The sequence below is a fragment of the Myotis daubentonii genome, chromosome 13, assembly GCF_963259705.1.
Source record: "Myotis daubentonii chromosome 13, mMyoDau2.1, whole genome shotgun sequence".
NCBI classification, from domain to species: domain Eukaryota; kingdom Metazoa; phylum Chordata; class Mammalia; order Chiroptera; family Vespertilionidae; genus Myotis; species Myotis daubentonii.
This window is the reverse complement of record NC_081852.1, coordinates 20,890,677-20,918,637: the sequence shown is the minus strand read 5'-3', so window position 1 is coordinate 20,918,637 and position 27,961 is coordinate 20,890,677. Positions and strand designations below refer to the sequence as shown.

Here is a 27,961-nt window from a genome sequence, read left to right as displayed (position 1 = left end):
AAGGTTCATAATGGGTTAATGGAAAAGGCCGGCCATAGAGTTAGAACTCTACTTTGTGATAGAGATGTATTTATTGGCAAATAGACAAATATAGATTGTGTGTGTGTCTATGTATATATATATTGTCCCAAAAACTATATACACACTTTGAATCATTATTCATTCCAATGGTTCTTTTCAGAATTAACCCATTGGAATGAATAATGATTCAAAGTCTATATACATTGGGCGGGGGGGGGGGATACCTGTATTTGCAATGATATAAAAAAAAAATCTCTAAGTTGCTCCTGGCCCTCCCTCAGTAGGGCAGTCCCCGCCCCCCGCCCCGCCCTCCCCAGGCCCCGCGTGCAGTTGAATAGAAGAGGCCTGTGCTGACCAGCAGTCTATTCTGGGCCCGTCTGTGAACGCCATTGTAGTGAAAAATGGCACCGAGGGGGAGAATCACAGCACTGCCAGAAGGCGGTGTTTATAAAGTTTTTATTTTCCATTTTCTTAAAAATAACATTTGATTTCCTTTATGCATGTGGGGTGTACTGGTTTCCTTAGGCTGAGTAATAGGCAGAGAAGACAACACGAGGGGGGTCCCCACGGGGAGGCGGGGTCCCCACGGGGAGGCGGGCTCGGTGTGCGAGGGGGGGCCACGGGGGGGGGGTGACCCACGGGTTGCTGAGTGCCCATTATTGCACACACACGGTCTAACACTTTGTTTTCCGATTTTTTTAAAGACATCTAAAATTACTGAGAGATACGATTTCAGCACTTAAATATACAGACGGAAACCCAAGCACTTGAACACAATTCTTAACTCTAAGCTCAGTTATTGCACATGACACAGTTGAAGTAGCTTCAGGCGATAAAGCAGTTTGCTCCGCTTGGGACTTCCTCGGGGTGTCTGCGTCCCCTTTCGCACCCCTAGTGGCTCTTCCCTGTGACCCCTGCGGGCCCCCAGCCTCACGATGATGCCATTCACGCTCCCAAGGGCTGAGGGGAGGCTTTGGGGAATGTTGATCCCAGGGACCCACCCACTCAGAGGTGAACTGGAAGCAGATGGAGCTCGTGAAAGGCCGAGCGGGTGGCCTGCCCTCTACCTGGACAGGCTGGCAGGAGGAAAGGGGGTGACCACTGACCCCACATGGCCACAGCCGCAGGGGACAGTAGGGGCGTGCATGATGCCCATCACACTCTCATCACCCTCACCCCCCCCCCCTCCTGAGCTCCACGCCTCTCAAGGCACATTTGTTCTCTCCAACCCCGACCTACCCTCTCAGCCTTGCCCCTCCCCCCAGCACCCATGGCGTGGGAGGTCTCGGGCAGCTCCAGGGCCCGAGAAACTCATCTTTTTAAATTTTGGTTGAGATCTTTCCAACACAGTCCTGATTCCACTGCCTGCGTCGGCCCGGGGAGCCGGGGGATGGAGAGGGGCGCGGGGGGGCCGGGTGGTGGCCGTGGGCCCGGGCGTGAATCCCAGGAGCTGGGGAGGCCCCTGCAGCCTGCTCACAGGACACCGCCGCTGCCCGATGAGACGTCACCTGAGGCCTGCAGCCCCTGGGAACAAGCTGCTTTGTCAACTTTGGGGGGCTGGGTCTCAGAGAGTGGGGTGAAGCGCAGTGTGGGGGCTGCAGAGACAGGGCAAGGCCTTTGCTTTCTTTCTACAACATATTTACAAGGTCATAAAAACGTGCACAACCGGAAGACCCAGAGACACAGAGAGCATAGGCCCCCACCGGAGAGAGGGGAGGGTCACAGAGGGGAAGGGCACCCCCTCCTCCCTGCCTTCCCACCCCAGAGCCCCCAGATCCTCCACAGCCAGCCTGGGGGACACCTCCGAGGGAAGAGACAGACAGACCTCGGTCCTAGCGCGAGCACAGGTTCAAGTAGCTCCGAGTGAGAAGCGGCTGCTCAGAGAGCAGAGGGCTGCGGGGAGAGACATTTCCCCGCACTGAGCTGAGCTGGGGGCCGGGGGGAGGTGGCGGACAGGGAGGGGCGGTGGGAGGCGGGACGTGGGGGTGTGGGACCACACGACACGACACCCTGACAGGGCTGTGCTGCAGCGTGAGAGGCGGTGGGTGGGGCTCACTGGAGGCTCACTATTTCCCAAGAGAAGACTGGAAGGTGCGGGGTCCAGGGTGGAGCAAGGGGCAGACGGGCTGAGGTTCTTCCAGCAAGTCCAGCGGACGCAGCGGATGCAGGAGCCACAGAGCAACCCCCCGGCCTGCCACCCACCCAGCACCCAAGGTGCCCCTCCTCACAGCCCGGGCCCCAAGGGGTGGCCCCTCGTCTCACACAAAGTGCCTGCACGTGCACACACACACACGCATGCACTGCATACATACACACACACACATACACATGTGCACACACACGCATACATAGCACATAGACACACTCTCACAGATACATATACACACGCATAAACACACATAGCACACACATACACATGTGTGCGTGCGCGCATACACCACACATGTGCACACATGCATACATAGCATATAGCCAGGCACATAGCACACACATATGTGCGCCCGCACACACACATGCACGCACACACATACACGCTCACCCTGCCCTCACCACACACCGAACAGCATCAGAGGCCGGTCTGGGTAAGAAATGCTTCACCAATGGTGGTAGGGGTTCGCTTCAGCAGGGAGAGCTGGGCAGGCTGGCGGGGAGCACAGCACCGCCTCCTCCACCCTGGCTCCCTCCTGGTGGAGAGATCTGGGGGACCGCGAGGCGTGGCCTCAGTGCCTGGCTGGTCCGTCCCTCCCCCCTGGATTCAGAGCGTGGAGAAGCCCCTCCCCAGAGCAGCCGTGGGGGCCCTCAGAGGGGACACAGGAAGCCGCAGGGGCTGCGAGGCGAGGGGCAGGAAATGGCCCAGGCACAGGAGCGCCGCCCCCTGAGGGAGATGGGAGAAGGTCACGGTCTCAGGCAGAAAGGTTGCCGTTTCACTGCTCCCCTCGCAGGGCCTCGGGGTCAGCCTTCCTACTGGTCTGTGTGGGAGGGGAGCATTACTGAGGGGTCAGGGAGGAGCTGGGTGCAGCAGACACCCCAGGCTCCTCACCGCTGCCTGATCCTCAGGCTCCCAGAGCGGACCAGCGGGCCCAGCCAGGGGGACGGGAGCAGGTGCCCCCACGTGGCCAGGCCGAGCTCACTCTGTAACCACCCACGGTCTAAGGGAATGGCCCTCACCCCGGAGCCACAGAAAGAGGCTGGGGTGCCCGTGCCCCTAAGAGCTCTGCCTGGATTTGCAGCGGCTGCTCTCTCTGCCGGCCACCCCCTAGCTCCACACCCCGCCCAGCCCCACCCAGGGAGGGGCCTGCTGTGCTGGGGGTCCCGAGGCCGGCGGGGCTGTCATGGCCAAACTGGCCGAGCTCTGGGAAGACCCCCAGCCAGCAGACAGCTCCTTGCCCGCCCTCCCCTCTGATGGGGACGTGCCAGCAGGCTAGAGCTTGACCCCAAGGGGAGGAAGAGGGCAGGCAGGAGCAGGAGGAGTCAGGGCTGGCCGCCGAGGGGAGCCAATCAGGGCCAGGGTGCCAGGCAGGCCCGGATGCGGCCAGGGGATGTGGCTAAGGGGGCATCTCATCTCATCAATGTTGACCTTCCAGTGGGTATGTGTGTGAATGGGTACATTTTAAAACCAACAACAAATGGAATGAAAATAACTACCAGGAGGCCAAAGGGGTGTTTGGTCCCCAGGAGCAGTTTGACCAAGGACACGTTTGTCAGCACATGCCACACACACACACACACACACACACACACACACACACACCACGTGAACATGCACACGCACATGCACACACATGTGCACACCACACACATGAACACACGCGCGCGCACATGCACGCACACCACACACATACGCGTGCGCATGCACACCACACACATGAACACACACGCACACATGCGAGTGCACACACACGCACACGCATGCACGCACACACAGGCATTCTTACGTCTGGGCCACACGCGTGCCACGCACACCCACACTTGCAGTCCTCCAGCTGGAGCCAGGGTCCTCCCAACTGTACTTCCCAGATCCGTTCGTAGGCCGCCTGCTGCTGTCCCGTCTGCCTGTCCCCGCCGCGGCCCGCGGGCCGTCTACCAGATGTAGCCTCCGTCGTCGGCCTCGCCCGCCTCGCCCTCCTCCTCCTCAGCCTCGGCCTCCTCACCCGCTTCCTCCGTCTCCTTCTCCTCCTCGTCCTCCCAGCCGACACCGCTCCCAAAGTCCCCTGAGAAGCCCACGATGTCATCTGTGCGTGAACAAGCAGGTCAGGTCAGGCCCCCTGCTTCTCCCCCCTCCCCCCCCCGCCCCGTCTCCCCCCTGCCTCTCCCCCCCCCCCCCGCCCCGTCTCCCCCGCCTCCCCCCGCAGGCTTCTGGCGTCCGAGCCCGGGGCTGCCAGCCTCACCACAGTCGGGGCTGCCGTGCGTGCGGGTGCCGGTCAGCTCCAGGCCCAGCTGGTCCACACACCAGCAGTCGCCCCCGCTCCGGTCGCACTGCATCTTGCGGTAGTAGCCGTCCTCGTCGCAGCTCGGGATGAAGACTCCTGGAGGGCCGGGCGGAGGGTCAGAGCAGGGCCGAGGGGTGGCCCTGGAGCTCGGACCCGGGCCGCGGTCCAGACCCCAGCGGCCCAGGCACCGACCGCCCAACAAGCCCCGCTGCCCGTGTTTCTTCTGGCTCCTCGACTGGAGACGAGAAAGCCCACCTCCCTAGATGACCTGCTCAGGCCCCACGATGTTGCTGTCCCCCTCGCCACTTCCCTGACTTGTGGCCCAAGTCTCGTAGGATGGCCAGCCTGACCTCCACCCGGAGGCCCCTCCACCCGGCTGCCCCTCCATCCTGAGTGCCCCCTGCTGGCAATGCCCATGCTTCTCCTCTCAGCCCCTCTGACCTGACCTGCCTACAGACACCCGTCCCCTTCCCCCTCTCCCCCTCCCCCCGCGCCCCCCCCCCCTGCATTCCATCAGGCTACGGAACTGCTGCTCCTCTGTCCACTCAACAGACATCTGAGACCACCATGCTGGGGACCCAGAGACGGACTCTGCCCCTTGGGGGCGAGACACACAGAGATAATACCAGGCACCCAGGAGGGCTGCCCGGAGGCCCAGCAGGCAGGCTCGGTGGCTTCCTGGTAGAAGCGGCGCTAAAGACCAGCCCTGAAGGCCAGGCTCTCGGCCAGGGTGGGTCGCTGTGTGGTCCAGTATTGTCACGTGTGGTCTCTTCAGCCCAGTCCAATGCCAAGCTGCCCTCAAGGAGCTAGGAGGTCCCACGGGTCCCGACCCTCAGACCTGTCTCCTCAACCACCACACTCCAGGGGACCTTTCTTTCTGTCCCCCAAACCTTGAGCATCTTCCTGCCCTCAGCTCTGCACTTGGCTGGCTCATTCCATCCCTCAGGGCTCCCCTTGAGGCCAGTGACCCAGAGAGGCCTCATGCCAGCCATAGCTGGGGGTGGTGCCGTGTTGGTGTGGGCTGTGCCCGGGGAGCCTGTGTGCCTTATGGGCCCAGGACCGAGTCTGTGCTGCCCATCAGTTCTGACCTGGGCTGGCTCCCAAGTGCTCGCTGAGCAGTGAGTGTCTACCGGCCGGTTGGGGGGGCAGGAGGGGCTCACTCAAGTTCTACACTCACTTTGCTGAACTGAATAGAATGGGGGGGGGGGCGCTAGGAACCGTTTGTATCCCAACCTCCTGCTCCATTAGCGGGAGGCAAAAATGAGTGCTGAAAACACACTCACTGGGGGCTGGCTGGGAGACCCCGCCCCACACAAGGATGAAAACGGGAAGGAAGTCCCTCTCCTATCTTCCTAGGCCAGGCCTCCCCCTAACGCCCCAGCTGGAGCCTCCAGTCTCAGGGGCACTGGGCACCCTCCCTGCCTCCTGCTCTGCGCCCAGCCCAGCGCCTCACCTGGCTTCTTCTTGGCGGCCTCCTGGATCTGGATGCGCTCCAGCTCCGCCAGGCAGGGGGGCTCTGCAGGGACAGAACCGCCGCTGAGGGGCTGCCCCCTGGTGCTGGGAGGATGCGCTGTGCCCCCTCCCCAAGGCTTAGAAACCCAGGCAGGGGGCTCTGCAGGGTGGAAGTAGCCAAGTCAGACCAGGAGCCACCCCATGCGGGGGGAGGGGGGCGATGCACTGATCCCTTTAACATCCCGAATTTGACACAGGGGCACCACAAGGCAAATACCCAGGCTCCAATGGGGGAGGCCATTGCAGGGCTGTGAGGCCCCCAAGAGGCCAGGGGGACCCATGGGGTGAGTTAATAGGATTCAAAAGGGGGGTGAACGCACACATTCCCCATGAGTATGGGCCCCAGGGGAACATAAGACAAGAGGGGATGTGAGTGGGAAGCCTGAAATCACTGGCAGCCAAATCTAACTTGTGGGAAGACCCCCAGCCCTTCCAGCGGGAGGCCCGGCTGAGGGGAAATGAGGCCTGCTCCCAGGCTCCGCCCAAGGCTGGTGCACAGAATCGACAGAATGCGCTCGGAGGCCTGGGCAGTGGTCGGCAAACTCATTCGTCAACAGAGCCGAATATCAACACTACGATTGAAATTTCTTCTGAGAGCCAAATTTTTTAAACTTAAACTATGTAGGTAGGTACATTGTGATTAACTTAGTTAGGGTACTCCTAAGCTGGCCTTTGCTAAAAACGTCCTCCATCTGATTGAGGTACGTTCGCTGAGGTCGACCCCTTCCAACTCTCCATCCACACTCGTCTTGTCGACTTGTTTCGTCTGTCTCCTTTCTGAAAAGCGACTTCTGCGCATGGGCCACGAAGTGTCAATTGCACTGGACGTGCGCACCTGCACGTGGTATTTTGTGGAAGAGCCACACTCAAGGGGCCCAAGAGCCGCATGTGGCTCGCGAGCCGCAGTTTGCCGACCACTGGCCTGGGGAGTAGAGGAGCGTAGAGGCCTGGAGGGGGCAGCGATGCAGACAGCGGGAGGCTGGGCAGTTAGGGGCCATCGAGTGATCCAAAGGCCCCGCTCGGCCGAGGGGTTTGCCCGTCGCACAGTGCTCTGCGCCCAGATGGTCTCAGCTCAGCCTCACGGGGTCTCTGAGGTGGGTCTTGCCCCTCGCGAGTCAGAAGGTTCATCACCTGCCCAGGTTCCCCGCCAGCACATGGAGGAGCCCGGGCGGAGCCTGAGCCTCGGCCCCGGACGCTGTGCTGCTGTGACCCCACGAGCACCAGGGCGCCAGCAGGGCACCAGCGCCTCCCCAGGGGCTGGGCGGGGCGGCTGGCCTCGGGGACCTCAGCTTCCTCATCCATGACAGCTGCCACTTGGCCTAGATCATCTCTAGCAGGTGTTTGTGGTTCAGCAACTGATGCCACGTCCCTAAGGCTAAGGACCACACAGTGGAATCATGGAGAAGCCCAAATCCCAAGTTGCTTTAGCTTCAGGCCCTTCCCGCCCCTTCCAAGACCCTCCAGGGTCCCCAGAAATGGTACATGGATAGTTGGTAACGCTCTTCCTTTAAGAAGGCGAACTGCATAAGCGTCAGGACTCACCTGGCAGCCTGCCAAGGAGGGAGTTTACGCGATGGCCTCACTGAGAGAGTCCAGGGGCGGGTGGGATGACCAGGACAGAGCCCCTCTGACCCCACAGACAGCCTGGGGCAGGGGCTGAGCCGGGGGCTGGGGTCCGGGCCCAGCCAGGGCCACACTCACTTTCCCTCCAGAAGCAGAGGCACCACTCGGCGGTGGAGACACGGCCGTCCTTGTAGGTGTCGCAGGAGTTGAAGAAAGGGCGGATGCAGACCTCGTACTTGTCCAGGTTGATGGCGGCCAGCTCCGTCTGGTCCAGGAAGAGGTCGGCGCTGGTGTCCAGCTTGGAGAACATCCAGCCAATGGAGTCCTTGCAGCTGGCCCCCAGGACCTTGTCCAGACCTGGGGAGAAGACCAAGGTTCCGACATGCTCAAGGTAAAGAGGTCCGCCCATCCGTCCATCCATCATCCCTCCATCCCTCCATCCCTCCACCTCTCCCAGCCCCAGCCCTCTGTTCAGGCCAGATCCATCCCTCTGCCTCCACATAGAACTGCACTGAAACCATCAAAAACCTGCTTGAAAGCCCTTCAGAGAAAATAATTCCTTACCTGCTCTTGGCTACATTTCAGCTCTCCCTACCAATTTTTGTTGTTCTTGTTAATCCTCACCCAAGGATATTTTTTCCACTGAGTTTTAGAGAGAGTGGAAGGGAAGGGGGAGAGAGGGGACATCGCTGTGAGAGGGACACATTGAGTGGATGCCTCCTGCACACACCCCATCCGGGCCCGGCATCTAACCTGCAATCCAGGTACATGCCCTTACCCAGGAATCAAACCCACAACCCTTCAGTGCCCAGGCCAGTGCTCTAACCACTTAGCAACACCAGCCAGAGCTCTCTCTACCCATTTGAAGAAGTTCTTTCTGCCCAGCCAGTGTTGCTACGTAGTTGAGCATCAACCTATGAACCAGGAGGTCATGGTTCAATTCCAGGTCAGGGCACAGGCCTGGGTTGTCGGCTCGATCCCCAGTGGGGGGTGTGCAGGAGGCAGCGATCAATGATTCTCTCTCATCATTGACATTTCTATCTCTCTCTCCCTCTCCCTTCCTCTCTGAAATCAATAAAAAAAAAAACTTTTTTTTTAAAGAAAAAGACGTTCTTCCTATTAGCTAACCTGAATCTGTTGCCCCTGTTCTGAGGTTTAGGCTCTTTTAGGGGCTCAGAGTCTAGCAGGAGGGAGCACAAGGCGGGCTGGCCCCAGGGCACACCTGTCTCCCCACCTCCCCCTCCTCCCAGGCAGAGCAACGGGCTCCTGTACCACTGGCCGGGCCGCCTCCGCTGCTGGCTGAGCCATTCTGCTTGGAGTTCTCGTGGAGGAGCTGGAACCAGTCCCGCAGTCGATCCCCCAGGTCGGCCAGGTCCTGCCCCGTGCAGGTCTCTGCAGGACAGAGTGGGGCGGGCGGGGGGAGGTGAGTGAAGCATGATCTTAGCTTGAGATGCTGCCCTACAGGCCAGGAGGCGGGCAGCTGTCAGGGATGCTGTAGGAAGGGAGCTAGAAATTGGAGGCTCCCTCCCGCCCTCTCCCACCTTCTTCCTGCCCCTCACTCCCCAGCACTAAACACACAGCACAGGCTCCCTGTGGCTGAGGCCCAAGCCCTCCTGCTCTGTTAACCAGCCAGCCCACCCCCAGGCCTGTCCTTGCTTGTGCCACTTCCCCCTGCTGCTCTGCACACCACCCCGGAGCCCTGGCGGGGAGACCCGGCCCGCCCACCCTGGCTGTGGCCGGCACTCCGCATTACCTGCTTTGCCATCCGCGGTGGAGTCGGTGGCCTGCTCCGTGGGGCAGGGGCAGGGGCCCTCACATCTCACGGCCAGCTGCTTGCTGCTCAGGCAGGCCTGCTGCTCCAGCTTACACTGCACAAGGCCGAAGGTCAGTGGGCGATGGGGCCTCACCCCAGGGTGCCCTGCAGCTGGGGGCATCTACTTGGCAGCCACATCTGCCTTCCCCATGGCTGACAGGAGGACAGCGCCCATGAACAGCCCACCTGGTCCCTCTGGTGGCCATGGGCGCACAGTGCAGGGGCAGCAGGCCCAGGAAAGGGCTTAGCAATGGAAGGCGCCCAAGAGCCCCACTCTGCACCAGACTGCCCTCTCCGCACCTTTCTCTTTCCCAGGACACCCATGTCCTCATCCTCTCACCCCCAGCCACCCACCTGCCCTGTTTAGCTATTGCTCACCCTCTCTTTGCTCTCACAGCCTCTCCTCCCGCCCACTCCAGTCCCTTGGTCCCCGGGTCACTGGCTGCTGGCCCCTCCCTCAGTGGCCTTCCCACGGCCACCTCCATGGGCTTTGCTCAGCTCTCTTGGCAACAAACAGCTGCAGCTATCGAACATCTGCTAATTCTTGCGCTTTCCCTGAAACCACTGGGCTGCAGCTGTTAGCCAACGCCAGCTGCTGAGGGACGCGCCACTCCTTGCCCTTAAAGCTTTCCCCTGCTGGCGTCTGCGTAATGCGAGGCGGGCGGAGCGCTGTCTCCAGCATTATCTCGCGTGGTCCCTTCAGCTCTGGGAGAGAATTGTGTTTCTCGTGCTCAGCAGAGAACATGGGAGCTCAGAGAGGCCCAGGGCCTGGGATGGAAGCCAGACCTCCTGGTGCCTCTACCTCCCACAGGGCAGCACCCTGGCCCTCAGACCATAGCCCTCTCCGACTCCCGCGCCCTCCGTCAGCCCCTGTCTCCTTGGTCTCCCCCTGCCTCCTCGGTGCAGCTCCTGGCCTCAGCCTCCAGCTTTATTCTCTCCCCTCCCTCCCTTAAAGGGTGACTTCATCCCCACCCTACTTCACTCATCACCCCAGGGAGGGCGGACCGGTTCTTAAATCTGCACATCTCCCCCAAAGGCGTCTTAAGGCCTAGATCCCAGCCCAAGCCAACCATCAGCGCCTCCAAACCCCCAACTCCTCGTGGCTGCCAGAAGCACTCACAGTTAGCACCGTACTTCCATGGCCTTTTAACATTTATAAAATGCTTTCACAGATATTGTATCATTTAATCCTCGTCACCTCCTGGAAGAGTAATTCCTCTGCCCAGGATGCCCAGGCTCGCTGGTGAGCCCCATCCCCTACGGGGAACCTGCTGGTGGAAAGCTTGCCCTCTCCCCCAGTCACTGGACCACAGGCTCCTTCCTCCCACAGCCCTTGGGACTGTCAGGAGGCCCTTCCCTCCTTTATTCTAACTCAGCGGTTCTCAACCTGTGGGTCGCGACCCCTTTGGGGGTCGAACGACCCTTTCACAGGGGTCGCGTCGCCTAAGACCATCAGAAAACACATATATAATTACATATTGTTTTGTGATTAATCACTATGCTTTAATTATGTTCAGTTTGTAACAATGAAAATACATCCTGCGGATCAGATATTTACATGACGATCCATAACAGGAGCAAAATTACAGTTATGAAGTAGCAACGAAAATAATTTTATGGTTGGGGGTCACCACAACATGAGGAACTGTATGAAAGGGTCGCGGCATTAGGAAGGTTGAGAACCACTGCACTAACTCCTGTCGCCTGCCCACCTGCCTCTTCCAAGCCCCACCCCCTGCCTGCACCTGCCTGAGACCTGGGGCAGGGTCTGGTGCAGACCCTTGGTAGCCCCAGCCCAGGGCTCAGGTGCTCCTGCTCTGATTGGCTACAGTGAATGCAGGACCCCCATCAGCCCTGGAGTCCCTCAGGAGGCCCTGATGGCTGTTCAGTCCTCTGTTCCCTGTGGCCTCAAGTGCATCCCACCCCCATCCCCGTGGGGCGAGGGCTCCTCACCACGGAGCTGTAAGTGTGGCCATCAGAGCCGCAGACGGAGGCCAGCTGGGCCATGTGGCAGGGCTTGCAGGCGGTGTCTTTGTTTGCGTGGAGTTTCAGGGCAGGCTGCTTGATCCTACAGGAGGAGAGGGGTGGGGAAGGCACGGGATAGAAGTGAAAATGAGAGAGGGCCAGGGAGAGAGAGGGCTCAGGAGACGGGTCCCAACAAGAAGCTGGTCCCGGCAATCCAGAGTAGACGCAGCCATACCCCTGCCCGCGCCACCCACCCCGTCACCTCCAGCCGGACCCTCCCACTCACATGGCATAGACTCCCCTCCCCTTTGCTGGGGTTACTGAGTCAGCAGGGCCTTGGGGCAGCAATTCCAGGCCCTGCTGTAAGACGTAAAAGGGGGGTCACACTACGCTTAAGAGGTCAGACCAAATCAGAGGTTGCACACTGATGGGCCGCAGGCCACATCTGCCTTGCAGGCTCATTTTATTTGGCCATCAGAGTCTGTGTTTTTAATTGAATTATATACAAAATAGAAGAGTTCACATAAAAGGCTGCATCCCTGGCCTTTCACCACTGGGCATTCTGCAAAGTGTGACAGTCCTGGTCCAAAGTTCCCACAGCCCTAGTCAGCCACGCCCCTTCCACAGGGCCTGGGCTCGCTGGCGTGGCCCGTCACTGGGCTCTCTTCACAGGTCACACTGCCTGCCGGCCCCTGCGGGCAGCTAAAGCTAACCCCGTCTCTGGTCTCTGATTCTATGATTAAGAAAAAGAGGGGAGGGAACTGGGACCTTCACTAGGTGTCTTGGCACCAGGAAGGGCCTTGTCCTTGGGCTACAGTTAAGGCCTCTAATGCCCCTCCCCCCTCCGCGAGCCTCAGAAGCTACAACCCTAACCTTCTCCTGAAGTCATTGCAGGTCAGAGCTGGAAGGAACCTCAAGTGATCCGGGCCAACCTATTTGTCTCACAGATGCAGACGCCCAGGCGTCCACAGGGGCCAGGACTTTCCCAGGGTCCACAGGTCTGGTGACCGATCTCTCGGTGTGGTGGCCTTCAATCTGTCCACAAATTCTCTAACACTCCTCCCTTCAAAAGATGGAGCTGAATTCTCTACCTCTGGAGAGTGGCAGTACTTCTGACTCGCTCCTAACACGTGGAAGTGGCAGAAATAACGCGTGATTTCGGAGACTGGGTCATAAACGATGTGGCTTCCTCCTTGCTCACTCTCTCCCCTAGGTGGCTCACCTTAGGGCAGTGGTCAGTAAACCATGGCTCGAGAGCCACATGCAGCTCTTTGGACCCTTGAGTGTGGCTCTTCCACAAAATACCACATGCGGGCGCGCACGTACAGTGCGATTGAAACTTCGTGGCCCATGCACAGAAGTCGGTTTTCGGCCTGGGCGAGTCTATTTTGAAGAAGTGGGGTTAGAAGAAGTGGGGGTACGTTCGCTGAGGTCGACCCCTCAGATTGAGGATGTTTTTAGCAAAGGCCAGCTTAGGAGTACCCTAATTAAGTTAATAACAATGTACCTACCTATATAGTTTAAATTTAAAAAATTTGGCTCTCAAAAGAAATTTCAATCGTTGTACTGTTGATATTTGGCTCTGTTGACTAATGAGTTTGCCGACCACTGCCTTAGGGGAAGCCAGATGCCACGGTGTGAGGACATTCAAGAATCCCTACGAACAGGCCCACGTGACTAGGAACAAAGGCCTCTGGCCAACAGCTGTGTCGGGAGCTTGGGGGTGAGTCCTCCAGCCCCAGTCCAGCCTTCAGATGACACAGCCCTGCCAGCATCTTGGCTGTAACCTCGTGAGAGACCCTGAGCCAGAACCATCTGACAGAACCAGATTCTGACCCTCATAAAATGTGAGCTAACACACATTTGTTATCCTAAGACACTACGTTTTGAGGTCCTTTGTTTCCCGGCAATAGGTAACTAATACACGGGAGAGGGCGAGTCAAGCGCTCGCTCTTGAAGCAAGCCCTCTCCAGGGCTCCGCCTCCCCAGGCCGCTCACCTGTGCTCCAGCTTCTTGCGGCTGATGCACATGGCCCGCTGGAAACCCTGGGCGATGCACACCTTGTGGCGGCTGCACTTCACCTTCTGGCAGGGGTCCTTGGTGGTGTCCAGGGCTGCAGGCACACGGTCGGAACTCAGGTCAGCTGGGAGTCAGTGCCAGAGATCCCGGGAGCCCCCAGCCTCGCTTCTGAGCCCGCAAGTCCCTGCCTCCAGCAGCTCTTGATAACCAGAGCCCCTCAGCTCCTTGGCTGCCCAGGGTCGGGACTTGCCCTCTGGCCTCAAGGCTTCCTGGGCATCAGTCACCTTCCCTGGCCTGCAGGGGCATGTTACCTTCATCTCCTTGCTGACTGTCCTCCCAGCTCTTGATGTAATCATCCTAGGAAAGGACAGAGGGGGTGGAGAAGGGAAGGGCTAAGACTCACATCTCAGAGTGGAGGTTCAACTCCAGGGCCAGGGAGGACAGGGCTGGGACGCCGCTTGCACATGTAAATTTTTCACCATCTTGGTGGCTGCTCAGATGACCCCTGTCCACCCAGGCCCTGCCAGCGGCCTCCCCCAAACCTCTATTCCCCTAAACCCATGTCCAGAATCCCTTCCAGCTTTTCCCATAAGCTCCTTTTCCATCCCCATCCTCTCCCCATCTCTCCCCGCCTCCCCCTGGACAATCCCACGCTGAATGCTACAGGGAAGTCAGGGTGAGGGTGCAAAGAGAGGAGGGGGGAGTGGAGCGTGCGGCTACCGAGTGATCATATGCAGCTGGGCCCAGGCAGTACTCACCTCCACCTCCTGGGGATCGGGAAGCAGCAGCGGGCCGTGGGAAACGAAGCAGGAGGAGAGAGGGAGAGACGGGATTTCAGTGAGGCGCACCCTCAGACCCGTGATCCCAGGGCTCCCCGCCTCATCACGGGGCTGTGGGGCACTGGGCACTGGCCTTTCATTGCTATGGTCCTCTGACCTCTAGAGCCTCTCATTGGAGGCCAGTATCCCTATGTCTTCACCACAGACAGCTTAAGACCTGGCCCACGTAGGGTCAGCCAGGAGCAGTCGGGGTGAGGCCCATGGCATTGAGGGGTGAGGCCCATCCCACTCCTCCTGACCCTGAGGCTGTTCCCAACGGCTCAGCCCTGTCTCCACCACCAGGACAAGGTCTGAGGGGCCCATAGCACCTGGGAAAAGTGACTCTCACACCTGTGCCCTGGTGTCGCAGAAACACCACCCTCCCTTTGCGAGGGTGCGTCCCTCGCCAGTCCCTCCCCTGGCCGTGCCCACCGTGGCTGAGGCGGAAGGAGGCCCTCCCTAGAGGGGGCGCGGGGACTGCTCTCCCTCAAGGTCTGACTCTCCCGCAGAGCTCCGACGGTGCACAGACAGCGAGGGGGCCAGCGTCCTCAGGTACCACGGTCCAGCCACAAACCCTCAGGTGCCGAGGGTCCTGAACGCCCCTCTCAGGTCATCCTGCCCAGCCCCTCGGTGTACAGGAGAGGCCGGAACCCCAGAGACAGGAAATGGCCTGACCCAGGTCATACCATCACAGAAACCAGGTCTCCAAGACAGGAGGCACGCGGACGGTCACTCCCCACCTGCTCTGGCCTCAGGGCCGTGGGCCGAGGAGTGGCTGAGGCAGAGCAGCTCCACGCAGCCTAGCTCACTGGCAGGACACTCCCAACACGCCTGGCTTCCCTCCTGTCCCCAGGGTGGGGGATGGCATTGCTGAGACCTGGCGAACAGGGTGCTTCCGGTGGAAGCTCTGCCAGGCAGGCAGGAGGCTGGCGGTGCCAAGGAGCCAGCTGCTGGCCTCCTCTGGATGGAGGTAGAGGTGAGGAGCCACACACAACTGCCCACTCATCCAGGGTCCTGTCCCTGCAAGGGTCAGAGGTGTGCAGGGGTGAGGTGGGAAGGGGCTAAGATGCCTGTCAGCCCTGGGGGGGAGGGCACAGGGCTCCTGATCACCGGGCAGCCACATGGGGGCAGCCAGGGGCACAAAGGAGGGCAGGCACCACGGCTGAAAGGCCGGACAGTGGCCAGGGCCGAGCAGGCACTGGGTCAGCACCCGGTAGAGTGCACGCGGTCAGGTGTGTACTGTGCTTCTGCACACGGGGCCTGCATGTGTGCAGGGCCTCGTCTATGAGCGTGGCATATAAGCACACGTGTAAGCAACAGTAGGGAACAGGGACACTTCCAGGCAGCTCACCCAATGCCAGATGGTTTTTATCTAGGGACAAAGTAACAAAGCCACTTCTCCCAGCAGCCTCCAGTTCCCACACTTGAGCACAAGGCCCTCCCTCCCACTTGATCTTCCAGACTCTTCCACTGAGAGGGGGTGAGGCGGGGAGGGGAGGGGAGGGGAGGGGGAGAGGCAGGCAAGAAACCAGCAGACCGCGCCCTGGGAGGAGGCGGTGGCTTGCACCAGCTCTGCTCTTTCTGTCCTGCTTTCCCCGTGCATCTCTGTTCACATCCCTCAGTGTCCCTCTCCTCTCTCTCTCTCCCCCTCACTCTGCCCACATCTGTCCCGACCACGTGTCCAAGCAGCCACGTGTCCCGCTGTCCGTGAGCCCAGGAGCAGCAGGAGCAAAGCCTCCGAAGGGGCTTCCGGAGAACCTGGCCGGGGCCGCCCCGGGCACTGGACCGTCCAGCCCAGCGCCAGGCTCAGGCCCCACCCAGTTCCTCAGGGCACGGCCTGACCTCCTGAGCCCCAGGCAAGCTCCTAAGGAGACCGCAGGGCTAGGAGCTGAGGCCGTTTCCCGCACGTGCTGGGGCCCAGGGAGGCCAGCCCAGGAACTCCTCCGATCAAGGCGTCCTCTCCGGTGCCCACTCCACCTGACGAAAGTGGAGGCTGAGAGTGGCCAAGGGCTGCGGCCAGGGTTACAAGGTTGGAGCACAAGTAGGGCCTGGCCTCCATCAAATTGTAGGGCCCGCTGCTCCATCATCCCCAGGAGGGGAGTGCACACAGGCTGTGAAGAGGACGGGAAGTGGCTGTCCCAGCCAACAAGGGCTGTGTGCCCCACACCCACCTGCACCTGAACTGGAATGGGGGCGGGGGCTGTGTGCCCCACACCCACCTGCACCTGAACTGGAATGGGGGGGGCTGTGGGCCCCACACCCACCTGCACCTGAACTGGAATGGGGGGGGCCTGTGGGCCCCACACCCACCTACACTTGAACTGGAATGGGGGGGCTGTGTGCCCCATACCCACCTGCACCTGAACTGGAATGGGGGGGAGGCTGTGTGCCCAGACCCACCTGCACCTGAACTGGAATGGGGGGGGGCTGTGTGCCCCACACCCACCTACACCTGAACTGGAATGGGGGGGGCTGTGTGCCCAGACCCACCTGCACCTGAACTGGAATGGGGGAGGCTGTGTGTCCAGACCCACCTGCACCTGAACTCGTATGGGGGGGGGGGGCGCTGTGTGCCCAGACCCACCTGCACCTGAACTGGAATGGGGGAGGCTGTGTGTCCAGACCCACCTGCACCTGAACTGGAATGGGGGGGGGGCTGTGTGCCCCACACCCACCTACACTTGAACTGGAATGGGGGGGCTGTGTGCCCCATACCCACCTGCACCTGAACTGGAATGGGGGGGGGGGCTGTGTGCCCTACACCCACCTGCACCTGAACTGGAATGGGGAGGCTGTGTATCCAGACCCACCTGCACCTGAACTGGTATGGGGGGGGGGGGCTGTGTGCCCAGACCCACCTGCACCTGAACTGGAATGGGGGGGGGCTGTGTGCCCCACACCCACCTACACCTGAACTGGAATGGGGGGGGCTGTGTGTCCAGACCCACCTGCACCTGAACTCGTATGGGGGGGGGGGCGCTGTGTGCCCAGACCCACCTGCACCTGAACTGGAATGGGGGAGGCTGTGTGTCCAGACCCACCTGCACCTGAACTGGAATGGGGGGGGGGGCTGTGTGCCCCACACCCACCTACACTTGAACTGGAATGGGGGGGCTGTGTGCCCCATACCCACCTGCACCTGAACTGGAATGGGGGGGGGGGCTGTGTGCCCTACACCCACCTGCACCTGAACTGGAATGGGGAGGCTGTGTATCCAGACCCACCTGCACCTGAACTGGTATGGGGGGGGGGGGCTGTGTGCCCAGACCCACCTGCACCTGAACTGGAATGGGGGGGGGGGCTGTGTGCCCAGACCCACCTGCACCTGAACTGGAATGGGGGGGGGGGCTGTGTGCCCAGACCCACCTGCACCTGAACTGGAATGGGGGGGCCGGGTGTCGTGTGTGTCAGCCAAGGGCCTCCATGCCAGCTCACCCACACTCTCGCCCACCCCACTGCCTAACCCCCAGCCATGCTGTGAGCCTTTGGAGCTCAGTACAAAGTGGGTCTTGAAGGTCAAGACCGAGAACTTTTTATTAGAAATCTAAGGGAAAGTGGGTGGGGAAGGGGGAGCCTTGAGAAAGGAGATTTCACCATCCAGCTCCTTCGTTAGAGCCCTGGCGGGGAGCTATCTCCGCTCCTCCCACTCCCCTCTGATCAGCCTGCAGGGATTGAGCCCCTGCTGTATACAGTGCTGTCCTCCGTTCTAGCCACACTCTGTGTCCACGTGGTGGGTGGAGGGAGGCCCGAGTGCTCCGGGGCCCAGGAGTGGGAGCAGCGGGCCGAGGGGTGAGGAGAGGGCCCGGAGTCGCACAGGATCCCACCTCCCTTGCAGCGCCGCTGGGCAAGCAGCTGGCCTGTGGGAGCTCGGCTCCGATCTCCTGGGACTCCAGGAATGAAAGGAGATGGCGTCTGGGAGGTGCTTGGTTTCCACAAAACACTCAACAAATAAAAGCCATCGTAGCAGAAGAGGCCATGGACTTTGGGCAGAGGAAATGGTGGGGGGTCAGAAAACAGGTAGAGCGAGACCTGGAGAGGAGAGAGGGGCCACCACGGGGCAGCAGAGACCAGTGCGAAGTGAAGCGTCTCCCCAGGGGTGTCCGGGGAAGGGTAGAGGCAGTGCCCCGGGACACACGGGCCCCCGTGGCCGGATGGGGCCGGCCCATCTAGAAGCAGAAAAGAGGTGCTGGCTGGCAAGTGTGAACCGTGCCTCTCCGTGCGCAGCGTCTGTCATGGTGCCCAGGGGGCCGCTGGCAGTGGTGCGAAATGGCCTGACAAAGGGCTCCAGGCGGCAGCGTCTTCTCGGGAAGGCGGTGCGTTCCATCTGCTTTTGCTACGGACGGGCGGCTGGGTGAGGGTGGGGGGGGTCTCATTCCCCTGAGAAAAGGGGTTCCGCTCTAGAGCTGGGCCAGTCAGAAGGAGGATGGGTCCCAGGCTGAGATCCAAAGCTCTGGGCGAAGGACGAGCATGCCTGTCACCTGGCTCTCACCGGGTCAGCTCAGCCAGCCGTGACCCCGGCACACCATGCACTCAGCACGGCAGCTCAGGGAAACACGCCTGGTGCGTTACAAGCGGGTCCTCTTTAATAGGTTTACGTGTCTGTCTTCCTTTTCCCTCTCAATCCTGTGAAGCAGGCAGGACCACTATAATCAACCCCATTAAAAAACGAGGAAGCTGAGGCTCACAGAGGCAGAGCAACGGATGAGAGCGTGAGCCGGGACTCCAGACTGGACCCGAGGGGACCCTGCAGCCCCCTTGCAGGTAGGTGGGTCTCTTGTTGAGGGAGGAGCAGAGTCGGGACTGAGGGGGGCAGGGGGTGGAGAGGGCTTTGGACCAGCGCCTGCTCTGAACTTGGCTCATTGTGCGGCCTCAGCAAGCCACTCCCCCTCTCGGGGCTGAGTCCTCCTCCGTGCCAGGGGCACCTCTCAGCTGGGGCTGCACGGGAGAACCCCCCCCAGAGCTCCTTACACCATCATTGCCCAAGCGCCATCTGAGCCCGGGGCAGCCTCCTGGGTGCCGGGTCAGGAGGGCTCCACTGGGGCTGAGCAGGCAGCGGGCGAGCCCCCCACACCAGCTCCAGGTCTGAGGGCCTCCAGCCCGCACCTTCTGTGGAATGCTCTCCTTGTCCTCTCTGGTCCTGTCTTGTCTTCATTCCCAGTGGAGCCGGAGGTGAAAGGAGCAGCCAGCCTCTCCCCGGCAGGGAGCCGCACACCCAGCAGATGCTCTCTGCCTGAGGACACGCCTCCGCTCACAGAACAGAACCGGCTCCTGACTTCCAGGCTTTTCCTCTGGCTGCACAGCATCCCGCCCTCCCCTCTCCAATCTTGCGACATCAACATGGAGCCAAAGAAGCTGCCCTGCCCTTGTCCCCCTCCTGTCCACTCCCCTCCTCCTCTCTCTGGCTCGCCTCCCTCCTTCCCTGACAGCCGTGGCCGCAATCCTGGCAGCGTTCATTCCCCCCGGGGTCTCCGCGTCCTTCCCCCTCACACTGCTGCAGGCACAGGGATCTCTCTACAACACAGTTCTGAGCACGTCTCTTCCCCCTTAAGAACCCGTCACTGAGGACAGAGACCACATACAGCTCCTCTGTCCATGCCCAGCACCAGCACAAGAATAACAGCTCACGTCTTTTCAGCAATTCCGCGAGGAGGCGCTGCACTAAGCAGTTTACGTTCATCGCCTCATTTACTCTTCACAGCGACCTTAAGAGAAAATGACTACTGTTACCCCACTTCTCAGGTAACAAAATCAAGGCTTGGAGAGGTTCGGGCACTTATTCAGGATCACACATCAACTGCACAGCAGAAGAGTACTGGGGGCCCCGGGACTGTGATTCCAGAACCTGTACCCCCCCGCCCCCGCACCCCCCCACCAGGACTCCGTACTGCTCCATACAGTCCCAGGCCCGGGGCTGGACCCAGGAGGCCCCATCCCAGCCGGGGAGGTTCCTCCCATTCCACCAGCTCTGCTTCAACCCCCAGGCAGGGGTCCTGCAGCAGAGAGGGGGGACCGGCAGTGGCGGGGGAAGACGCTGGGCCCCCCCTTCTCCAGGCACTTTCCAGAAACCCCTTGACATGCTCCTGGTTCAGCTAGTTTGGAGCTAACCCATCTCCTGCTTTGATCTCTGAGGCTCAGTGCAGTTGCCATGGAGACGGAGCCCACCGTGCCAAGCTGGGGGAGAGATGGTGGTGAGTGTGCAGGCCAAGCAGGGCCTTAGGGGCACATGCTGGGTGTTTCCTAGCGGTGTTTACTTCCTGTCATTTTAATTAGCACCCAAATCACCCGCTCACTTCACAGCTTGAATTAACCCAATCTCTCCCAGCCTCTCCATCTGGTGGGAGGAGGAGACGCGGCAGTAAGTGCAGCGAAGGAAGAGCAGCCCTCCCAAGGCCCCGACTTACTGGGCTAAAGCCCCCTGAACCCATCTCCGCCTGCCTCTGTGCTGCAGTGTGCTGGGGCCTGGCCTCTGCCTGCCGGGGAGGCTGCAGGCTACAGAGCCCTGCCCTCCCCGGACCCACCTCCGTGGCTGAGATGATGCCCTTGCCTTTCCCCTGAGCTCGGGGACCCCGTGCAATCTGTCTGAGACAGCACCTCGTCAACTGGGAAGCTCTGTGCTTTCGAAAGATCACTGACGCTCAGTTCTTTGGCACGAACGGTGGGAGCTTGGGGGAGGGGGTGGACAAGATGCACTTTCGGGTCTCATGGTCACAAGGGGCCTCAATTGTCGACGTTTACATTTTTTATTGATTGCATTGGGACGACATTGGTTAATAAAATTATGTAGGGTTCAGGTGTACGATCCTGTAATACACCATCTCTATACTGTGCTGTGTGTTCACCACCAGAGTCGAGTCTCCTTCCGTCACCGTTTACCCTCCCCCACACCCTTAAGTACAGACGTTGGCCTTTGTCTCTCAAGGAGGAACCGCAGCCAGAGGCACACGGGTGAGACCCAAAGGTGCTCGTCCTGAGACTTAACTAAACCACAACTCGTAACCCTGTGATGGCATCTCTTCATTTTGTAACAGATGGAGAACCTCTCGCACTGGAACAAGGCCAGGCCTCTCCCAACCTCTGGGGGGCCCAGTGCCTGGCATTATTCCGCCTCAGTCCCCGAGGAGGCCCCGGAGTGGGAGGCTTGTGGCCAGGCCTCCTCCTGCTCCTCCCTGCGAACAGCCGGGAGCACAGAGTGAGGGACCCAGGAAGGAAGGAGGGGCCCAGTGGGGCCGCCTGGCTCCCTCTCAGCGGAGGACGACCCCCATCACGAGCTGGCAGAAGGCATCTTGAGGAGGGCGGAACGGGCAGTCATTACATATTTGTCCGTCTCTCAGAGGGAGCGGCAGAGGCTGTGAGGCCTGGACAAACAGACGGAGACAGGTATCTGGCAGCCGCCCTGCCTCCCATCTCCTCTCCCCTCGGAGGAATTTCCTTGGAGGCATAACTGTGCATGTCACTCCCTGCATGCCAGGAGCTCTACCAGCCTCCGGTATGCCCCACCAACGCCCTCCGCAGCCTCCCGGAGCTGCCCTCCCGCTAATCCAGGGTCATCCGGGGCATCCCCCGTCCTGCTGTGCCAGGCAGAGGCCAGGGCTGAGGCCAGGGAGCTGCCACAGACCCGTCTTCCTTCTGGCTCTCGGTGGGGCAGAGGGGAGATGGGTCCTCAGGTCCCTGCCCCTGTCTGGGTCTGTTTCTCCACCTATAGAATGTGGGGCTCCGTGCTTAATGCTTCATGTTGCAGGCTCCATGGCTCTGCTCCCCCGGCTCTTCCAAAATGACACCTTTCAGGAGAGGGAAGGGAGTCGGAGCTACAGTCCTCCCCTGTGCAAGGGAGCAGGGCAGGAGCCAGCGGGCGCCGGCGGCAGAGGTAGGACAGCAGCCAGCTGGCTCGGGCTTCCTGCTGAGCGCTGACCTCTCCTCGGGCATCTGAGTGCCCTGCCTCCGGGGACCTGCTCTCCCCGAGGGAGCACAGGGCCGACAGGTGGCTGGCTGCTCTGTGGGCACCCTGAGGTTGGGGTGGAGGGCGCTGAGCCCCACTCCCCAGGAGAAGTGGGGGCTGGCTGCAGTCAGGACCAGACCCACAGGCACAAAGGCTGAGGGACAGGGAGGCCTGGGACAACCTTCCTTCGTGGTGTCACTCGCTCCCTTAGACCACAAGTGAATCTTTGGCGAGTCAGGGTGCTGGGTACTAGTGTGACTGTCCCACCTTTTGGGGTCCAAAAAGAGGAAGAGATCTCTCTAAGTAACCAGCATGGCTCAGCCCAGAGCCCCCGCTGCCCTGGGCCCTCTGCTGCCTGAAGAGGACAGGGAGGGGGTCAGATGAGGGTTAGCCAAGATCCTTTCTGGCTCTCACATTCCACAGCGCATACAATTACACTGAGCACCTACTGTGTACACAAACTCGCAGTGCAATGCTCCGAGGACGGGCTGCTGAGGTGCACCGAGACATCTATTCCCAGGCCCTGCCCTCAGGGGCTTACCCTGGGAGATACCAGACAAACACACATTAAAAATACCTGCAGGAGGACTCTGGAGACACAGGCCCACAGCGTGAGACCACAAGGCAGCACCAACATGTGCCAGAGCCGATGGCCAACGAATCCCACAGGCCCCCAGGGAAGGAGCACAGCTCCACCTGAATGCGGCTGGGCCTCGGGGGTCCGGCTGTCCCATGGCAAGAACCGCAGCACCCTGCGGCCCACCAGGTTAGACAGAGGTGAACCCAGGCCTTTGCCTGGAAACCTTCTCCTGTTTGCAATCCTAAGAAGACTCATGTTACGCTGCAATCAACAAGTAAGAAGCGGCATGCCCGTCCCCAGCCTGCGGTTCCCCCCAAGACGCCATCACACCCCATTTCTTAGGTTTCTCCGTCTCTGGCTAAGACATCCCCTACCCTGATTTGTCACAGATATTTCCTCAAGAGCAAAAGGAAAATCCCGTCCCTAAACCTCAAGCCTTGCTGCCAGGATGCGGTGGGTGGGTGGTGGGGTATGTCTGCGGGTGAGGGGCTGTTCACGGGTTCTAGTGCCGTCTTCCTGGCATCGCAGAGTGAGGCGGGCTTGGTGGATTCTCTGTTTAACCTGCTCATTAAACCAATGGGAAAATCAAGGGCCAAAAATGTGAAGTGGCTCCCCCATGGCCACACAATTAGTCTGTCCTCTCACCAGGAAGACAAGCTGAGTGCTCTCCGGGGCCCGGGGGGGAGGGGGGGGGCTGGGGTAGGATAGAGCTCTTCCCCTCCTGCAGACAGAGCCCTGACCGCCCGGAGATGGAGACGCCGAGACCTAGACAGGTGAGGGGTGGCGGCGGCTGGCTATCCTCTTAGAGCAGCTGTGAGATGAGAGGAGCACATGACCGCCTCTCCAGGCAGCGGGCTCTGCTCTCCCTCTTCCCAGGGCTCGGAGCCCTGCTGGGTGCTCACGAGTCCCTCGCCATGCTGACACCGCTCTTGTGTGAAAGAGGATTCAAAGCCAGGGCGGAGGAAGAGGCTAGGGGAGAACCCCAATTATGGAACCCCATTCTGACCCAGTTTTGTGTTCTCACATCCCACGCTGATCCACAAGCATCTGTGCAGTTCACCCCCACACGGCACTGGTGAAGGTGTGCGGGCAGGAGGCACCTGTGTGGCTAAAGCTTGCTACTGACCCGCCCGGTGAGCATAAAGACATGGGAATCCTGCGTGGCCAGCAGGCGACACTTCCCTGGGCCGGAGCCCGGGATCACGGCGAAGCCCTGGCGCCTGGGAGGGGCTTGGGTCTGCAGTGAATGGGTGAGTTGGTGAACACACGTCAACATCTATATCTTTTCGTGGAGACCGAGGCATGGCCTGGGCCAGCCCGGAAATGCTGAGCCAGCTGGTGGTTGTTCGGTGGGGCGGCAGAGTATTGCCCGAAATGGGTGCCTTCGTGTTTACGCATCCATTTCCGTTTCCCTGCCTAAAACTGAAGCTCAGAGAGAGGTTATGGGATGTACCTGGCATCGCGTGCCCAGCCAGTGGCAGAGCCAGAACCTGAACCCGGGCCTCCAGACCCGCACTCCCGCCTCTCCTGGGTGTCCAGCTGCCGCTGGAGTTCACTAGCCCAGAGGCTGGGAGCAGGCGGGGCCTCGGGCCCACTCCTTAGGCGGGGCCTCCGGCCCAGGGCTTCCTTGAGACTCACAGGGCACAAGCCAGGCTAGACTTGGTTCTTCGGGGTAGATTCTTCCTTCCGTTCTCACTAACGGCTAAGCCTAGAATTCTCTGAAAAGCAAAGCTGAATTAGACAACTGGGCTCAAATGCCAGCCGTGCCACCTACGAGCTCTTTGACCCTTGGGTAATTACTTAACTTCTCTGTGCCTCCATTTCTTCAACCACAAAATGGGTGGGCCATCCAGTAATCATAGCGACCTCACAGACTGCCGAGGGCACAGAGGCGCTGCCCACCGAGTGCTTCCTGCAGGGAATGGCAGATGTGAGCGCTCATTGCAATCAGTGGTTCAGCACATTTACTGGGTGCCTCCTGGGTGCCAAGCACAGTGCCAGACACTCATCAGTACCATTGACTTTTAATGGAAATAGAGTGCAGAGTAGGGAAGAGCCGGGAAGAAAAAGAACAGTCAGTGCTGCCTCCCCAGGCTCCTGGAGCTGCCGGAAGAATGCTGTGTAATGGGCCTGTCTCCTCTCAACTGTCCATCTCTATCTCTGAGGCCCTGACGCTTTGTTCCAAAGACCTGCAGTACAGTCCCACCCTGTTCAGTGAATCCGGATGGTAGCACTGGAAGCGGGGCTCTGGGAAGCCCAGGCCTGCCCAGGGTCAGGCTCAGCTAGATCACAGCATCCCCTTCTCCTCTGACATGACATTCCCTCCTCCCGGGCACTGGCAGTGGTCTGCCCGGGGCCGGGATATGAAAGCCCTGTGCCCACTGTCGGGGAGGGTTGCTCCGCTGGTAAACCCTGCCTCCATTACCACCTTAGTGCTCAGAGAAAAAGGCCAAGCTGGACTCCCCCTACCAGCTCAGACCAATTCCACGTGGGAACCACTCCCAAGCTTTCCTCCTTTCCTTCGTTCCCCTGACCCCTTAGACACAGTTCCCTCAATCTTCCCCCTCAGTTCAGTCAGTGCCATTCAATGAGACGTGACCCCCACCCATACTATGGACTCCCCCATCCTATTTCCTAAGAATATTCCGTTCTCTTGCTTGCCTCCCTTCCACCAAGGCAACTGGGGACCCCGTGCTATTCTGTGATTGATTATGAACAAGGTTCTGGCTCAACTTGACAACACCTCAAAGGTTCGAAAGAAGAAACGCCTCTCTCGCCTTTGAGGAGCCAAGGGATATATTTTCAGCCGCTGAAATGTGTACAAAGCCTGATGCTCCTGTGCCCACCCAGAGGGCTGAAGGCTAACGGAGGAGGGAGGAGAGGAGCCTGTGGTGCTGGCAGAGCCCCCTGTGCACAGCCTGTGCACTGCACAATTCCAGGGCGCCATGCACACTGGGGCACCCCTAAAGTTATGCAATGCAGTGACTCTGAGCTAGCAGCGTCCTGCCTTTCTGCAAAAGCTGCCAACAGATCCCAGGAGCCGGACCCTTCCACACAGCCTCCCCGACCCTGTCTCCTGCAGGCAGAGCTCCTCCTTCCTGGGGTTTTAGAGGAAACCTGCCCTAAAAAGCCTCAGGCACCCGAACCGATCCATGCCCTCCGGCTTTCCATGAATCCCATGGGGCAGGTCCTGCAGAATTCCAAATCTGGTGCCTTTCTGCTGATGAGCACGGGAGGAAGGGGGAAGCGGTTGGCACCAAGACAGGGAGACAGGTGGGCAGCCCTGTGCCAGGGGTCAAGCAGCCAATCATTCGTCCTCACCCACAGAGTGGGCTATTGGAAGCAGGTGGAGGAAGGGAGTAGGGAGGCATCTTTTATTTTTAAACCTTTACTGTTCTGATGAAGCACTTCTTTTCCTTCTGACCTTCACCAGCACCGTTTTGGAAGATCAAACAGCCAGTCAGTCTGAGGGAGGCCTAGACCAGTGACACATGGATTCCGGATGGGATGGACCAGCCTGCGCTCCCCCCACCCCGCACCCCCTCCCTTGCGGCTGTGACCCGCCTCCTTCCCAGGCAGCGACAGGAGACTGCAGCTAATTTGTGCCTGGCCTGCAGGGGCCGCGGAAAAGGCCTGGCTGGAGCTCCACTGTGCCTTGGCTGGACCTGCCGTGGGTGGGGCAAACCCCCACTCGGGGGCCCAGGCCACGGTGACCGGCAGCAGGCGACTCCTGATGCATTTCAGCCCGCCATGACATTGGAGAGAAACAGTCCCTTCTCTCTCGCAGTAACAAAAAGATCCTTATCTCTCAGCCTCTTCCCATCATTTGGCTGCAATTCGTAGGAAGCCTGTGTGCTCCCAACACATTGGTAAAGAACTACTGGGTGCAGGCAGTTTAAGGGAAGATGAGGAAGGTCACGGGTGGCTGGTGCCGCACTAGGGAGGTGTGATGAGGGCATTTGGGGAAAGAGGAGCAAGAACTGGGGTCGCAGAAAAGGTTTCCGAGAACTGGCATCGGGGAGCCCGAGGTCGCTGGGACCAGCAGCGCCTCCTCGGCGCACCCCGGCCCCTCCTCCCCTTCACACTCCCACCCCCGCCCCTCCCCTGGGCCCGCCACGCCCTCGGCGCCCCGCTCCTCTCTCACTTCCCCTCTGGGAACGCCGCCTCCGGTTTCCCCTCGGATCTACAGGTGCCTGTAAACAAAGTGCTGCAGCGACGCCGGCTCGTCCGCAGCCACCTCCCCACCCCCGCCCCGCAAAGTTCCTCCCAAGGTGAAGCCGGGCTCCGCCGGCGGTCGCCGAGGCCCCGGTCCTCGCGCTGGGCGTTCCCCTCTGCTTTCCCAGCTCAGGGGGCGATGGGAGTCTTTTCTCCGGATCGGAACCGCTCCCCAGCTCGGGGTCGGGCTCCCCCGTGCAAGGCTGGTCCAGGAAAGCAGATTTCACGTGCGCGCACTCGGCACCGGCTCTGGAGGCCACCGGGGCGGGGTGGCCGCGGGTGTCTTCACTGCCGTCGCCCGCCCCCTCCCCCATCTCAGACACGCCTTTCACCGCCTCGCCTGAGGATCGCTAGGACCCTCCGGCCCCCAAACTCAAAGCCCCAACCCTTTCCCCTCTGCGCCCCCTCCCCCAAAGCCCGAGAAGAGAACAGGGCACACGTGCCATCTTCCCCTCCAGCCCCACCCAGACCTGCCCGTTCCGCAGCGCCCGGTAAGCGGAGCCTGCAGCATCACCCGCTGGGTGCGGGCCTGGGGCGACTCACAAATAAATAAAAATAAATGAAAGGACGCGGGTAGCTGGGTCTCCGACCCTCCCTCCCTGCAACCCACGACCACCACCACCCAGCATCCCGCATCCCTCTCAGCGCCCCGCAGGCGGCGGGGGAGACGGTCGGGCCAGGAGGACCCAGAAAGGGGCTCCGGGCTGTGCGGGCGGCGACTGGCCGAGCCCGGCGGGCGCCCCGTGTTTACTCGCGGAGCCGCGAGCCGGCGGGGCTGCGGGAGCCTCAGGCTGCGGACTTGCAGCCGCCGCTCCGCGCGCGGGGGTCTCGGCTCCCCGGCTCCCTCCGCAAACCCGCGCCCCTCGCCCGGCCCTCGCCCCGGCCGCCCGGCAGGCTTACGTCTCGGAAGCGGTTCCAGTCCTTGATCTTGCCGCTGTACTGAGAGATGGACGACAGCCATTGCTCGTCCTCCATGAAATTGCCGGGGGTCTCGCCCTCCTTGAGCCCTTTGGCGTCGCTTTCGGCCCAGGCGGCCGCCGCGAGGAGCAGCAGCGGCAGCGCCAGCCGCCCGCAGCCCGGGGCGCGCAT

The 27,961-nt window shown here is 60.6% G+C and overlaps 1 protein-coding gene across 1 annotated transcript; it reads right to left on the bottom strand.

Annotated features, from left to right (window-relative positions):
* Nucleotides 1-458: 458 nt before the first annotated feature.
* Nucleotides 459-27,961, bottom strand: SPOCK2 (SPARC (osteonectin), cwcv and kazal like domains proteoglycan 2). Its single transcript, XM_059662443.1, has 11 exons — nucleotides 27,773-27,961; nucleotides 14,082-14,090; nucleotides 13,635-13,680; nucleotides 13,303-13,417; nucleotides 11,293-11,407; nucleotides 9,280-9,394; nucleotides 8,799-8,918; nucleotides 7,665-7,883; nucleotides 5,905-5,967; nucleotides 4,410-4,547; nucleotides 459-4,253 (listed from the first exon to the last, which is right to left on the bottom strand). The coding sequence occupies exons 1-11, from the start codon at nucleotides 27,959-27,961 to the stop codon at nucleotides 4,102-4,104; spliced, it is 1,281 nt and encodes a 426-aa protein (XP_059518426.1). The 3' UTR covers nucleotides 459-4,101.